The sequence below is a fragment of the Aquarana catesbeiana genome, linkage group LG09 (assembly GCF_042186555.1).
Source record: "Aquarana catesbeiana isolate 2022-GZ linkage group LG09, ASM4218655v1, whole genome shotgun sequence".
In the NCBI taxonomy this organism is placed as follows: domain Eukaryota; kingdom Metazoa; phylum Chordata; class Amphibia; order Anura; family Ranidae; genus Aquarana; species Aquarana catesbeiana.
The window spans coordinates 293,333,759-293,348,978 of record NC_133332.1 but is presented as its reverse complement, the minus strand read 5'-3'; the positions used below and the strand labels follow the sequence as shown (position 1 = coordinate 293,348,978).

The 15,220-nt window shown below is 45.7% G+C and overlaps 1 protein-coding gene and 1 pseudogene across 1 annotated transcript in view; one reads left to right on the top strand and one right to left on the bottom strand.

Annotated features, from left to right (window-relative positions):
• Window positions 1–12,108: 12,108 nt before the first annotated feature.
• Window positions 12,109–12,220, bottom strand: LOC141109069 (U2 spliceosomal RNA; annotated as a pseudogene).
• A 687-nt stretch (window positions 12,221–12,907) lies between these two features.
• Window positions 12,908–15,220, top strand: part of SH2D3C (SH2 domain containing 3C) — a 173,806-nt gene continuing 171,493 nt past the window's right edge. Inside the window, exon 1 of the mRNA XM_073600449.1 lies at window positions 12,908–13,115. Coding sequence (XP_073456550.1) covers window positions 13,076–13,115 — 40 coding nt within the window. The 5' untranslated portion in view covers window positions 12,908–13,075. The remainder of the gene's footprint in view (window positions 13,116–15,220) is intronic.

Here is a 15,220-nt window from a genome sequence, read left to right as displayed (position 1 = left end):
TCTTGTGTTGTGCGCGCTCCCGATCCTGGCTTCCTGCACGTGAAATGGCCCAGTGTCCCCCGGAAAAATGGGAGCTGAGAGCATGGAGGCCAGGCAACCACAATGTCCTCACATCCGGGCAATTCTGACATTCTATACTTGTTATAATCACCTACATGGCTTAGAACTCCCAGACATTATATAGTCTCTGAAAGCAGAGGCCCTAGAGAATAAAATGGTGGTTGTTGCAATTTTTTTACTTGCACGATATTTGTGTAGCCATTTATTGAATGCAAATTTTCACGAAAAAAAAATAAAAATACAGTTTATTGAATCTTAGTGCAGACAGACACAACATAATACCTGATTTGTTGGTAAAATATGATGAGTAAATAGATACCAAAATAACGACAATCTACAGCATCTAAATATCTCCACAGGTGATGCTTTAAAAGCTTTTCCAGGTTATCAGTTTATGAAATGTGAGCTCTGGTGGTAGAATTATCGCTCTGACGTTCACGGTGATCCCTGACGTGTGATGTAATCACTGTTTACATATGTGTGCGGGACCGACGTGCGCATTTGTGTGTAAGCAAGGGGGGGGGGATGGGGGAGCTGTAACCACTTCATCTCCGGGAGGTTCATCCCCCCATCCTGACCAGGCCATTTTTTGCGATACTGCACTGCGTTCCTTTAACTGACAATTGTGCGATCGTGCGACACTGTACAGAAATACAATTGACGTCCTTTTTTCCCCACAAACAGAGCTTTCTTTTGGTGGTATTTGATCACCTCTGCGTTTTTTATTTTTTGCGCTATAAACAAATAAACAATATTTTTTACTTTCTGCTATAAAACATACCCAATAAAAAATCGAATTTCTTCATCAATTTAGGCCAATGTGAATTCTATTACATGTTTTTGGTAAAAAAAAATCCCAATAGGCATATATTGATCAGTTTGCGCAAAAGTTATAGGCTCTACAAACTAGGGATGCACCGATACCTTTTTTTTTTACAATGAGTACGAGTACCGATACTTTTTTTTAGTACTCGCCGATACCAATTACCGATACCTACCGCAATGGTTTTGTTTTTCAACTTCAGCTGACAGCAATGGTACAAAGCATTGAAAAGTTATTTACAAATGAAATAAATTGATTGTTTTTTAATCTAGCGCTTTTACAAAGTGAAATGTGTAAACATATGTTAATATATATGTGTAAAAATTTTCACTGACAAAGTAAACAAAAAAAAAAAGTTTTAATTGTTTATCGTTTATAAAATAGACGTGAACAAAAGGAAAAAAAAACCCAGGAAAATAATAATTAAATGGAGGAGAATAGGGAGTTAATTAAGGATGATTAGAGTAAATTACGGCTTAAAGGGGTTAAAGGGGAACGTTTGTTCATCCCTTTGATCTGCAGATGAAGAAACAGAAATATACAAAAAGAAACAATGGGGGTTATTTACGAAAGGAAAATCCACTTTCCACTGCCAGCTCACTTGAAAGTGCAGTCGCTGTAGATCCGAGGGGGACATGCAAGGAGAATAAAAAACAGCATTTTAGCTTGCACATGATTGGATGATAAAATCAGCAGAGCTTCCCCTCATTTCAGATCTACCCCTTATGTCGCGTATACACGGGCGGACTTTTCGCCTGGACTGGTCCGACCAAACAAATTCGTGGGGCAATCCGACCGTGTGTGGGCTTCATCGGACCTGCAGCAGACTTTTTCGGGCGAAAATCAGACGGACTTTAGATTTAAAACATGTTTCAAATCTTTCCGACGGATTTGAGTCCGGTGGAAAAATCCGCTCGTCTGTATGCTAGTCCGACGGACGAAAACCAACGCTAGGGCAGCTATTGGCTACTGGCTATCAACTTCCTTATTTTAGTCCGGTGTACGTCATCACGTATGAATCTGCCGGACTTTGGTGTGATCGTGTGTAGGCAAGTCTGTTCGTTCGAAAGTCTGTCAAAAGTCCATTGAAAGTCTGTCGGAAAGACCGTCGGACCTTTGATGCCGAAAAGACTCGAGTCCGGTCGAAAAATCCACTAGTCTGCATGCTAGTCCAACAGACAAAAACTGTTGCTAGGGCAGCTATCAACTTCCTTATTTTAGTCCGGTGTACGTCATCACGTACAAATTCGTCGGACGTGGTGTGATCGTGTGTAGGCAAGTCCGGTCGTTCAAAAGTCCGTTGGAAGTCCGTCAAAAGTCTGTCAAAAGCCCGTCGAAAAGTTCGCCCGTGTGTACGCGGCATTAGATTTAGAGCAACTGCACTTCCAAGTGTACTTGCAGTGCAAAGTGGATTTACCTATCGTAAATAACTCTTTTATTTTAAAAAATTTTAAAACTTTTTATTTTAGTCTTTCAGGGCTGAGCAATGTTGTTAATAAACATTGCCGGCTGCTTTTTTTTTTTTTATTTGAAAGCTCCAATTACCGGACTTCTTTAACACAGGGGAGACCCACTGACAGCTCAAAGAACCGAGCCTGAAAGTATCGGTTTCAGGTATCGGTGCATTTGCACGAGTACCGATAATTGTGCAAATACTCGGTATCGGCAGATACCGATACTAGTATCGGTGCAACCCTACTACAAACTATGGGACTTTTTTCTTTTTTTTTTACTAGAAATGGTGGCGATCAGCGATTTTTAGCAGAACTGCGACATTGCGGCAGACAAATCTGACACTAAGTGACATTTTATTGGGGACCAGTGACACCGATACAGTGATCAGTGCTTTAAAAAAAATGCACCGTCACTGTACTAATGACACTGTCAGGAAAGGGGTTAACATCAAGGGCGATCAAAGGGTTAAATTTGTTCCCTGGGATTGCTTGCTAACTCGGGGGCGGGGGGGTGCTGGATCGATCTACCAGTTGACTTCGGTATAACCAGCCTGTTGGATAAATGCTCTTCAATCAGTCACCCTGACATAATATCTCAGCGGGAGTGATCCCCCCATCCACATGGAGTGTATGGATGGGCGAATCGGTTCAGTTTTTTTGCACAGCCAGCTGGATGAATGAAAAAAACTGAATTATCTATAGTCTGCTGTAGAGCAATCCTATGCCCCCTGGTGGAATAGGAGAGCTTGGGAACAGCAGAGGGGTCCCCTTCTGAGCCATGTGCTGTACAGTGCCTTGAAAAAGTATTCATACCCCTTGATATTTTCCATATTTTGTCATGTTACAACCAAAAACGTAAATGTATTTTATTGGGATTTTATGTGATGGAAAGTGGCACATAAATGTGAAGTGGAAGGAAAATTATAAATGGTCAATACTTTGTAGAACCTCCTTTCACTGTAATTACAGCTGCAAGTCTTTTTGGGGATGTCTCTACCAGCTTTGCACATCTAGAGAGTGACATTTTTGCCCATTCTTCTTTGCAAAATTGCTCAAGCTCTGTCAGATTGGATGGAGAGAGTCTGTGAACAGCAATTTTCAAGTCTTGCCACAGATTCTCAATTGGATTTAGGTCTGGACTTTGACTGGGTCATTCTAACACATGAATATGCTTTGGTCTAAGCCATTCCATTGTAGCTCTGGCTGTATGTTTAGGGTCGTTGTCCTGCTGGAAGGTGAACTTCCGCCCCAGTCTCAAGTCTTTTGCAGACTCTAACAGGTTTTCTTTTAAGGTTGCCCTGTATTTGACTCCATCCATCTTCCCATCAACTCTGACCAGTTTCTCTGTCCCTGCTGAAGAAAAGCATCCCCACAACATGATGCTGCCACCACCATGTTTCCCAGTTGGGATGGTGTGTTCAGGGTGATGTGCAGTGTTAGTTTTCTGCCACACATAGCGTTTTGCTTTTAGGCCAAAAAGTTAAATTTTGGTCTCATCTGACCAGAACACCTTCTTCCACATGTTTGCTGTCTCCCCCACATGGCTTCTCACAAACTGAAAAAGGGACTTCTTATGATTTTCTTTCAACAATGGCTTTCTTCTTGTCACTCTTCCATAAAGGCCAGATTTGTGGAGTGCACGACTAATAGTTGTCCTGTGGACAGATTTTCCCACCTGAGCTGTGGATCTCTGCAGCTCCTCCAGAGTTACCACGGGCCTCTTGGCTGCTTCTCTGATTAATGCTCTCTTGCTAGGGATGGGCAAATGGTTCGGCCTGAGCATAAGTTCGGGGTGAACTTTCGTTGTTCAGTCGTTTGGCGAATAGCCGAACAAACGGGTCCTTCAACCGTTTGTTCTACCCTCCGAACCGACCACAATGCATTGCGGCGCTGAACAGTGCATTGCAAGCCCTGATTGGCTGAAGCAATGAAAGCTTCAGCCAATCAGGGTACAGAGCACTGTCATGATTGCACTGTCATCATGACTTTATCCAATCATGGCTCATTCCCCCCCCCCCCACACACACACACACAGTATAAAAGTTTTCTTTCAATGGCAGCCATTTTCAGTGTGATTTTGGCGTGGAGAGACATAGAACATGGCTTTGTTCAGTGCTATTAGTTAGTTAGTGTGCTATACTGTACTATTTTAATTCAATTGTCAGTGTAGAATATTAGTTTAGTGTCAGTCTAGGGATAGTATGAGTGTAGTGAGGAGGACCGACATTCAGATTTGCATAGTGTGCAGCTAGAGTAGGGATAGCTCAGATAGTTTCACTGTAGTGTAGTGAGACCGTATCATTCATACATACATTACAGCTCATATAGTTTCAGTGTAGTGTAGTGAGACCGTGTCAGTAATCTTTACATTAGTGTATAGCTAGAGTAGGGACAGTTCAGATAGCGTCAGTGTAGTGACGATAGAACACCGTCTATTTGATCGCGTTACTGCCAGTTTAACGCAATTTACTTCTGTGTGCGTTACTGCCAGTTTAACGCCATATCGTTTTGTGTGCATTACTGCCAGTTTAACGCCATATAGGTCTGTGTGCGTTACTGCCAGTTTAACGCCATATCGTTCTGTGTGCGTTACTGCCAGTTTAACGCCATATAGTTTTGTGTGTGTTACTGCCAGTTTAACGTCATATATTTTTGTGCGTCACTTTACTTTTGGCGCATTGTATTGCAGTATATTATAGTGTATCCGTGGAGTGTGTCTGTGTAGTGTGAGTACTCAAATTAAAGTGCACCAAACATCTCTTTACATTGATTAAAGTGCATCTACGTACAGATTTCAACTTCTTCTTTACACTGGCTTATATGCACCGCCCCCTCCCTCCCAATAATGTCTGGGAGGACAACAAGGAGAGGCAGACATTCCCTTGGCACTATAAGGGGCCAGCAACAAATGTGTCCACAGGCAAAGGTGGACGTGCTGGTCACTCCCCAGGCAGGGCATCGATTCCTCTGTTTAGTGAGTTTGCCTGTGCTATCCAGCCACAGAATGCAGAGGAAGTGTTGGACTGGTTTACTAAACCTTCCTCATCCTCCTCATCCTCTGTCACGCAAGAAAAGACAAGTGTGCATTCCCCTGCAGTTGCCAGAGTGGATAAACCTGCCTCCTTGTCCACATCTATTCCTGCCATAGCCCCAACATCAGCCATTGAGGAGTCAGCTGAGTTATTTGACCACAGCGTCAGCCACTTGCTCCTTGATGATGCTCAGCCATTACTGGATTCAGATGTTGGTTCTGAGGTTGAGGATAACAGGAACATGAGCCTAAAGAGAGGGAGGAACACTGGTAGACAAATTGGCATTCATGTTCCCCAAGCTGCAGCGTATTGCCAAGTTGTCTCCAGTGGTAATGATGAAGATGGAGATGATGATGATGAGGTCACTGATGCGACTTGGGTGCCAGATAAAGCAGAGGAGGGAACTGAAGGTGAGGCAGCACAACCCCAAGGAGTCCGACATCAAGAAAGAGTAGAGAGCAGCCAACCTATTCCATCACATTCTGCAGCTGTTATCTCCCGGCCCACTCCCCAAAGCTCAGCTGTCTGGTCCTTTTTCAACACACCTGCAGCAGATCGCACTGTTGCTATCTGCATACTGTGTCTCAGGCACATCAAACGTGGCAAAAACACCAACCATTTGGGTATCACATGCTTAACAAGGCATTTAAGGTCCAACCACTCAGCCCGTTGGCAAGAGCACCTAAAAGCCACACAAAAGGGGCACAAATCTGTCCCTCCTCCTCCTTACCCACTTCAGTCTGCCCCTGCGATACCGAGTCATTACCTTTCAACAGCCTCCACTGACAGGGATGATGGTATAGCACAGGGTGTCCCAGGTCCTAGCAGCACATCTGCCAGCAGTACACCACCAGCTGTAGACTGTAGCCAGAAAATTTCTCTGCCCCATCTGCTGCAGCGAAAAAAAAAAAATACCCTGCCACCCACATGCCCAGTGTCTGAATGCAAGCTTGTCAAAGCTGTTGGCTCTCTAACTTCTGCCTTTCAGCCTGATGGATTCTGCCCCCTTCCGTGAATTTGCACAATGTGTTGTACCACAATGGCAGGTTCCCAGTCCCTACTACTTTTCACGTAAGGACATTCCATCTCTCTACCATCACATGGAAGGGAATGTTCTGGCATCGTTGGGCAAGGCAGTCAGCTGTAAAGTCCACCTTACTGCTGACACGTGGTCCAGCAAGCATGGGCAGGGACGATATATTTCGTTCACAGCACACTGGGTAACACTGCTTGCAACTCGAAAGGATGCAGGACAGGGCTTGGTGCTGCAGCTTGTTGTGCCCCCACGTCTCCATACAGCTGGTGGTGATGATGCCAGACCTGTGAGCTCTACCACCTCCTCCTCCTCTGCCACCTCCATACCCTCCTCTTCAGAATTGTCCTATGAACATCAGGTACCCCCTAAGCGTTCAAAGGGCTATTCCCAGAGTCAGGCTAAAAGGTGCCATGCAGTGTTTCAGCTGGTGTGTTTAGGGGACAGGAACCACATCAGAGCAGAGATTCTTGCAGATCTGCAAGGACAGGCCCAGAGGTGGTTCACTCCACGCCAGATGGAGCCAGGAATGGTGGTGTCGGATAATGGCTCAAACCTCCTGTCTGCCCTTAGACGGGGAAAGTTGACACATGTGCCATGCCTGGCACATGTCCTTAATTTGGTGGAATTTGGTGGTGGATTCTGCCCCCTTCCGTGAATTCACACAATGTGCTGTACCACAATGGCATGTTCCCAGTCCCTACTACTTTTCACATAAAGAAATTCCATCTCTCTACCATCACATGGAAGGGAATGTTCTGGCATCATTGTGCAAGGCAGTCAGCCGTAAAGTCCACCTTACTGCTGAAACGTGGTCCAGCAAGCATGGGCAGGGATGATATATTTCGTTCACAGCACACTGGGTAATGCTGCTTGCAACTCGAAAGGATGCAGGACCGGGCTCGGTGCTGCAGCTTGTTGTGCCCCCACGTCTCCATACAGCTGGTGGTGATAATGCCAGGCACATGACCTTAATTTGGTGGTGCAGCGTTTCCTAAGTATGTACCCAGGGTTGCAAGATGTACTACAGCAGGCCAAAAGAGTCTGTAGCCGTTTCAGGCGGTCATACACAGCCAGTGCTCGGTTGGCTGAAATTCAGCGGGAATTCCACCTGCCCGTAAACCGCCTGATTTGTGACATGCCCACCAGGTGGAACTCAACTTTGGGATGCTGCAGCAGCTATATATGCAGCAGAGGGCCGTCAACGAGTACCTGTGCCAGTATGGCATGGCAACAGGCTCAGGCTACCTCTGCTTTTTTTCCCCACGCCAATGGCTGATCATTAAGGATGCATGCACTCTATTGTCACCATTTGAGGAGGCCACAAGGATGGTGAGCAGTGACAGTGCATGCATCAGTGACACAATCCTTGTTGTGTTCCTGCTGGAGCAGACTCTGCATGGCATTATGGACAGGGCACTGGAGGCAGAGCAGCAGGAGCAAGAGGAGGACTTCCTTTCCTCTCAAGGCCAAATTTATCCAGACACCATCATTCCTATGTCACAGAACACACAGGAAGAGAGAGGGGAGGAGAATGAGGAGGAGGATCTGTCACTTCCATAGGCTTCGAAGAAGAGGAAGACATGTGTCAATCTGTAAGTGATGGCTTTCCAACCCCAGGACCCTTGGGAGTAGTACGTGGTTGGGAGGAGGAAGTTCCAGATGCTGTCATCCTGAGTGACCCAGAGGAGTCTGCTTTTCAAGCCTTGGCAAATTTGAGGAGCATGGGCAACCTCATGCTTCAAAGCCTGCAAAAGGACCCAAGAATACGTGGCATAAAGGAGAAGGATGATTACTGGTTGGCAATCCTCCTTGACCACCATTATAAGGGGAAGGTCTCAGAACGCATCCCATCCCCACAGAGTGCAGAAGATAAAATCTCTTGAGGACACGTTAAAGAGGATTTTATTGAACGTTTTTCCTGACTCCAGTAGGTTACAGTATCGTGGAAAACTTAGTTTTGAATCTTCTCTTGGTCAAGAGAGGAGCGTTGGAGAAGGCGGCCGCCTAAGTGAGGCATTTATGAAATTTTTTAGTCCTCGCCGCCCAGGGCTGTCAGCTTCCACATCCTATCGGTAGCGTCTGCATCATATGGTGGAAGATTACCTCAGGGCCAAGACAGAGATGGAGAGCTTTCCAGCTGACAATCCACTGACTTACTGGGTCATGAGAATAGACCACTGGCCAGAACTTGCCCAGTATGCTATTGAGTTGTTGGGCTTCCCTGCATCCAGCGTGCATTCAGAATGGGCATTCAGTGCTGCAGGAGGTTTTGTTACTGTTCATAGAAAGTGTCTGTCCACAGACTCCGTGGACCGTTTGACTTTTATAAAAATGAATCAGTCCTGGATAACCAGCTATGAAGTCCCTGATGCCAATGTCACTGATTAAAGCGGAGGTCCACCCTAAAAAAAAACAAAAAAACATAAAAACGCTCCTTTAAATACATTAAAAAACATTTGAAAAAAAAAATTTTTTTACTTACCAGAAATGCCTGTTGCTAGGCAGATCGTCCTAATCTGCCACTTCCTATTCTGCGGTGATTTTACGGCTGGAACACCCCTTTAAGTCTTTTTGGGATGTGGAATCTCTGCAGGACTTCGCGGCTCCCTAGCTTTGAGGGTGTTCAATCATTTCATCTGGAAGAATGTTTTTGGTATAGGTTTCATGGGCACAATTAACACCCAAAGACCAATTTTTCTGCACCTGTTTGACAGGTGCATATCATTGCAATTTTTTCAGCAAGCCCAATTCTTGCTTTCATCAAGAGTACCTCTATAGGGTTACGGTGGGAAGGCGCCACCGACACCCAAAGAACAATTTTTATGCACCCGTTACTTCTATCCAAAGTCAAAGTGACACCAGAATGTATCCAAAAAAATCTTTAATCTTGTTCCCAGTGCACTACATTGTGGCCTCTTCATACACACTGGCTCCCCAGCTGTTGCTGAACAAAATAAAGGCAGCTTGTAGGGAAAATGTCATTTTTTTTTTGGCTTTATAAATGCAATTATTGCTGCAGCAGATTGTAGACATGGTACAGATCTGCCACTTTACAGGTAGACTAAGGTAACCCCCCTGGCATTATATTGTAAGGAATTTTTCCTTTTTATGCTTTCACTTTAAAAATGAAAAAAAAATCACTGCTCATTTAAAAATTAAGTTTTTCACAAACTTTGTTTTTATTGATACATGTCCCCCAGGGCAGGACCTGGGCCCCTATAACCATTGTATGTCCAATTACTTGCATATAAGCCTAGAAAATGGGCACTTTTGATTTTTGACGTTTGAGTCCCATTGACTTTAATGGGGTTCGTTATTCGGGTCCGAACTTTCGAGGTGTTCGAAAGTTCTGGTGCGAACCGAACAGGGGTCCATTCGGCCCATCCCTACTCCGTGCCCTGCCTGTCAGTTTAGGTGGATGGCCATGTCTTGGTAGGTTTGCAGTTGTGCCATACTTTTTTCATTTTCAGATGATGGATTGAACAGTGCGTAGTCAGGTCTAGGCTGGTGTCTTAGCACTTTAGCCCTTAGGAGTCAGGTCACTCCAGGTAGGCAATAAACAGGCAACTGGAACACAGGGAACATGTCCAGCATAATTTCTGGGAACTTTGGAAGAGCTAAAGGAGGTCAAGGAATCCTGGAAATCCTGCAAAACCCAGCACGGATCTAGTGAGTACTGGAGGTCCTAGTAATCTTGGAAATCCCGGAGGACCTAGCAGGGATTCTGTGAGTACTGAAGATCCTACGAATTCTCAAAGTCACAGCTTGGATCCTATAAGATTGGGCAGGGATCCTGTGAGTATTGGAGGTCCTATGAATCCTGAAAGACCTTGCAGGGATTGGACTGGAGGTCCTAGGAATCTTGGGAGACCCAGCAAAGAATCCTGTAGGTACTGAAGGCCATAGGAATTCTGGAAGTCTCAACTGGGATCCTGTGAGTACTGGAGGTCCTAGGAATCCTTGAAGTCCCAGCAGAGATCACGTGAGTACTGGAGGTCCTAGAAATCCTGGGAGACCTGGCAGGGATCCTGTATGTACTGGAGGTCCTAGAAATCCTGGGAGACCTGGCAGGGATCCTGTATGTACTGGAGGTCCAAGAAATTCTAGGAGACCCTGCAGGGATCCTGTGGGTACTGGAGTGCTTAGGGATCCTGGAAGTCCTAGCTCCAAGCCTGTGAGTACTGGAGGTCCTAGGAGCACTGGAATACCTGCCAAGGATCCTCTGTGTACTGGAGGTCCTAGAAATCCTAGGAGACCCAGCAGAGATCCTGTGGGTACTGGAGGTCCTAGAAATCCTGGAAAACCTGGCAGGGTTCCTGTGGGTACTGGAGGTCCTAGAAATCCTGGGAGACCTGGCAGGGATCCAGTATGTACTGGAGGTCCAAGAAATCCTAGGAGACCCTGCAGGGATCCTGTGGGTACTGAAGTGCTTAGGGATCCTGGAAGTCCCAGCTCCAAGCCTGTGAGTACTGGAGGTCCTGGGAACACTGGAATACCTGCCAAGGTTCCTCTGTGTACTGGAGGTCCTAGAAATCCTGGGAGACCCAGCAGGGATCCTGTGGGTACCGGAGGTCCTAGGAACACTGGAAGCCCTGGCAGGGATCCTATGGGTACTGAAAGTCCTTTTTTTTTTTTTTGAAAGCCTATGGCGTGCATAACACACCCAAAAAACTTCACCCGGTGCCAAAAAAATGTGCACACACATAAAGAGTGAAACACAAAAAAGAGCAAATGGGTACACAAATGTGCCTTTCCCTGAATCCCACGGGGCGTTAGGCTCCAGACGGGGACAAGGGTACCTACAGTTGGTCCATCTGGCTGAAACCAGATGGACCCCATTCTCTGGAGGGCCTGCCGAAACAGACCCACACAAGTACTAGGTGAGGCTCCCCCGAAGGGAGACCCCATGAGAGAGGGTGAACTAAAGGCCATGTCCATCCCTTCCCAAGACTTTCAGGGCTGGCCTGAGGACCCGCTACCCTACTCATCACACAGTGCAACAAACCGTGTACAAACACAAAAATACAAAAAGTGACAAACATAGGCTTAATAAATAAAATAAAGTGGGGAAGGAATTAGTAAAGAGGAGAGTGAAAAAGTGACCATTGTGTGAAACAATGACCAGGCCCTCCGGCCAGGAATAAAAAATTCCTCTGGTCCCAGCCAAAAGGCCCGGCCCAAGAGGCAGGTGCTAAAAAAGCGTGTTCTATGGTGCAGTGACCGTGGTGCCTCAAATCAAAGTGACTGCCACTCACAGTGATTTTATGGCACCCCTGGACTGCCACTCCAGGGGCACATACTCCATAGGCTTTCAGGACCAACCCTGACCAACGACCCAGACCACAGCCGCCCCCATTCCAGACAGAAAGGCATGAAGTTCAGGGAGCTTGGTGAGAGCCCTTTCCCATCAGGTTCCACCGTCGCTCCCATTACTCCTTCCTAATTACATTTGGAATTACTAACCGCTCCCCCCCCCCCCCCCCGCTAGAGAGGAGCCAGTGTTCTGTCCGTAGCTAGAGCTACCGCAATCTAGGCCAGAAGGCCAGGGACCCAACCCTCTGGATCAGACCCAGATGCAGCACCCATTTCACCAGGAGCACCATTCCGGACGGCTCAGACTCGAACATGCACATGCCCCCAGTATTCTGTCGGGCAGCATGGAGTGAACCCTAGCGAAACCGTCCTTCCAGGTGCAATGACACCATTGGATTTGCATCTGCTTCTCCCCCACTCATGGGAGAAGCATAGTGCCTCCTCTGGCAACTGATAAGAACAGATACTACACTTGATCTTAGCCAAAAAGCCAAGAAGCGGTACTGAAAGTCCTAGGAGACCCGACAGGGACTCTGTGAACACTGTAACACAGTGACAACTGGAAATTTTGGATTTCCCCTCACTTTCAGTGCTACTGGAACGATTACAGTGGGTGACTATCCAGTGAGGATTGAGACAACCCTGATAGCCTGACACCCACCCTATGTCTAACTACGAAAAGTTTTTAAAAGCAGTTTAAATAAAGCAAAGCACATGCTGGTGGAGGGATAGGTATGGCATAGGGAGGAGTCCAGAGTTGGGCATTATAATTCACTGGACTCTCATCGGTCTTTCAGATTTCACTTTCTAGCTGTTTTTAATAGGTGATTGTTTGCTCTGACATATTACAATTTGAACATACAACGTCTCTGCTAGCATCTCACAGGAAGCTGGTACAGGCAGAACTAAAACGGAAGGAAGATTAGCACCACCGCAGACTTTGTAAGATGTAATAGATGAATTTAGCCATAGAAAATAGCAAGAATTGTACAAAAAGCAGCATGGACTGCAAGATATGCCACGGCCAATCAGCTGCCCAAAACAAAAGGTCAAAGGTGACAGAGATGACACATAAAGGGACCTTTTCAACATCAAAAGATTTCCACCTTACAGATAGACATAATTACCAGAAAGCAGCTCCTCCCTGCACAGTTCATCTTGTGGTTGAATAGCTCGGCCCCAAAACCACACGAGAGTAGTCAGATAGCAGCATGGTGCAGAAAGAGGACTTTTTGCTGAGGAGGGAAGCTGCACCCTGGGAGAAAAGTTCAGAGTTATTGTGGCAAGGAAGCCGCATGTAGTAACACGGATTAGACAATCTTCAGAACATTCGTCTCAGGACTTTAAAGGTGGCACCATGGGCGACAACACAAAGAAATCCAACGCCAAAAAATTTAGTGAGTATTCAATGATCTGCAGTCATTGGTTGTTTATTGCAGTGGATGTCTCGCTGACCTTTATTTCTATTACGGCTGGCTAGGTTAGTGTGAACTTCAAGAAGCTTATTTACAAGGTGGTTGACTTGATATTTGAGTAGTAGGTAGACCCTGATGAGATGAGGAAACCCCTGGGAACTTTTTATGTCTTAGGATAATCCATCAATAAGATCCCTCCATTCTATAGCAGTATTAAACCCAACATCAAAAGTTTAATATATAGGAAGCTCACCAATCCTTAACCACTTCCAGTCCGGGCCAATTCTGATATCTCTCTCCAAAACATAATTTCTTTGCTAGAAAACTATTTAAAACCCACAAGCATTATGTATATTTTTTAGGCAGAGACACTAGAGAATAAAATGATGGATGTTGAATGTTTTTGTCAGATGATATTTGCTCAGAAGGTCTCAAATGCACATTTTCTGGAAAAAATACACTTTAATGAATGTTAATGCACAAATAACATAGTATAATATCCATTTTTTTTTGTAACATATAAAAGATGATGTTATGCTGAGTAAATAGATACCTAACATGTCAAGCTTTAAAACTACATACGCCCGTGGAAGGGCACCAAACTACGGTGCATAAATATCTCCATAGGTGACACTTTAAAAGCCTTTACAGATTACAGTTTAGGGTTGCATGGGAGGTGTGGAGCTAGAATTATTGCTCTCGCTATAACATTCATGGCAATACCTCACATGTGTGGTGCGATTGCCGTTTACATAAGCGTGCAGTAGAGCTGCAAGATTAATCATAAAGAATCGAGATTTCGATTCTTTTTCCCTCGCAATCTTAACAAAGCATTTTCACGATTCTATGCAGAGTTCTCTGTTCAAGCCGACAGCTGTCAAAAAAATTAAATAGAAACAGGCAGTCTGCCAAGTTTCACAACATTCTATAGCTGAGCTAACTATGAACATTGTAACATTTTGTTCTTTAGTTTAAAGCAGGGGTAGGCAACCCCCGGCACTGGTGCCACAAGCGGCACGCAAAGCCTCTTTTGCCAGCACCCGACTCCCTCCCCATCAGCAGAGCAGTGCAGGGAAGTGTCAGTGAGACACTAATGCATTCCAGTTTCAGAATTCCCCACACTGCACCTGCACTGAGGGGGAGGCACTGTACCCCCCCACACATTGCAAAAGATGGGAAACATTGTTAGGTTTTCTAACTTGGCTGTATCTGCGATCGTCAGCTTTTGTGATGGGGAAGAGATTGGGTGCAGCTTTGCTGGGGGGGGGGGCGGATCCCTGATTCCAGGAGGATGAGGACTGTCATTGGCCACTGCTAAAGCCAAACACAGTCCTGCTAGTCCCGCCAAAATCTGGAGGAAGATGACTCGCTTGGTTGCCACGACCAAACTCAGAAAGAAGGGATTTCACTGTGATAGAGAAAACCAATCAGGTGACAGTTTGTGGAATTACTGTTGAGCTTCTGGGAACTTTGTTGAAATTATTCCTGAACCTTTGTGTCACTTACTACTGAACCCCGGCACTCTGTGTCCCTTTTAGGCCACAGCCAGAACTCAGTGCAATGAAAATCACACCCAACTTTTCCTGTAGCGCAGAGCGCCAAACTTTTTATCAGCTGCGGGAGCCCAACTTATGATCCTGCACACAGGCCCACTGCTTTCAGAGAATGCACATCCATTCCATATGTTTGTATGTGACATCACATACATCCCATACATCACATACATCCCATACATTCCATACATCCCATACATTCCATACATTCCATACATCCCATACATCCCATACATCCCATGCATCACATGCATCCCATACATCACATACATCACATAGATTACATACATCCCATACATCACATACATCACATGCATCCCATACATCCCATACATCCCATACATTTGTTGTTGGAAAATCCTATCGTATGTACAGGGCATAAGTGCATAGCTGCCAACTGTCCCGGATTTCCCGGGACATTCCCGGGACTTGGACTTCATTCCCGGATTTGTGGTGTCCCGGGAAATGTCCCGAAAAATCCGGTTCCCGTTTTTGAAACCGCCGCCGCCGCCGCCGCTAGAGGTCGGCGGCCGG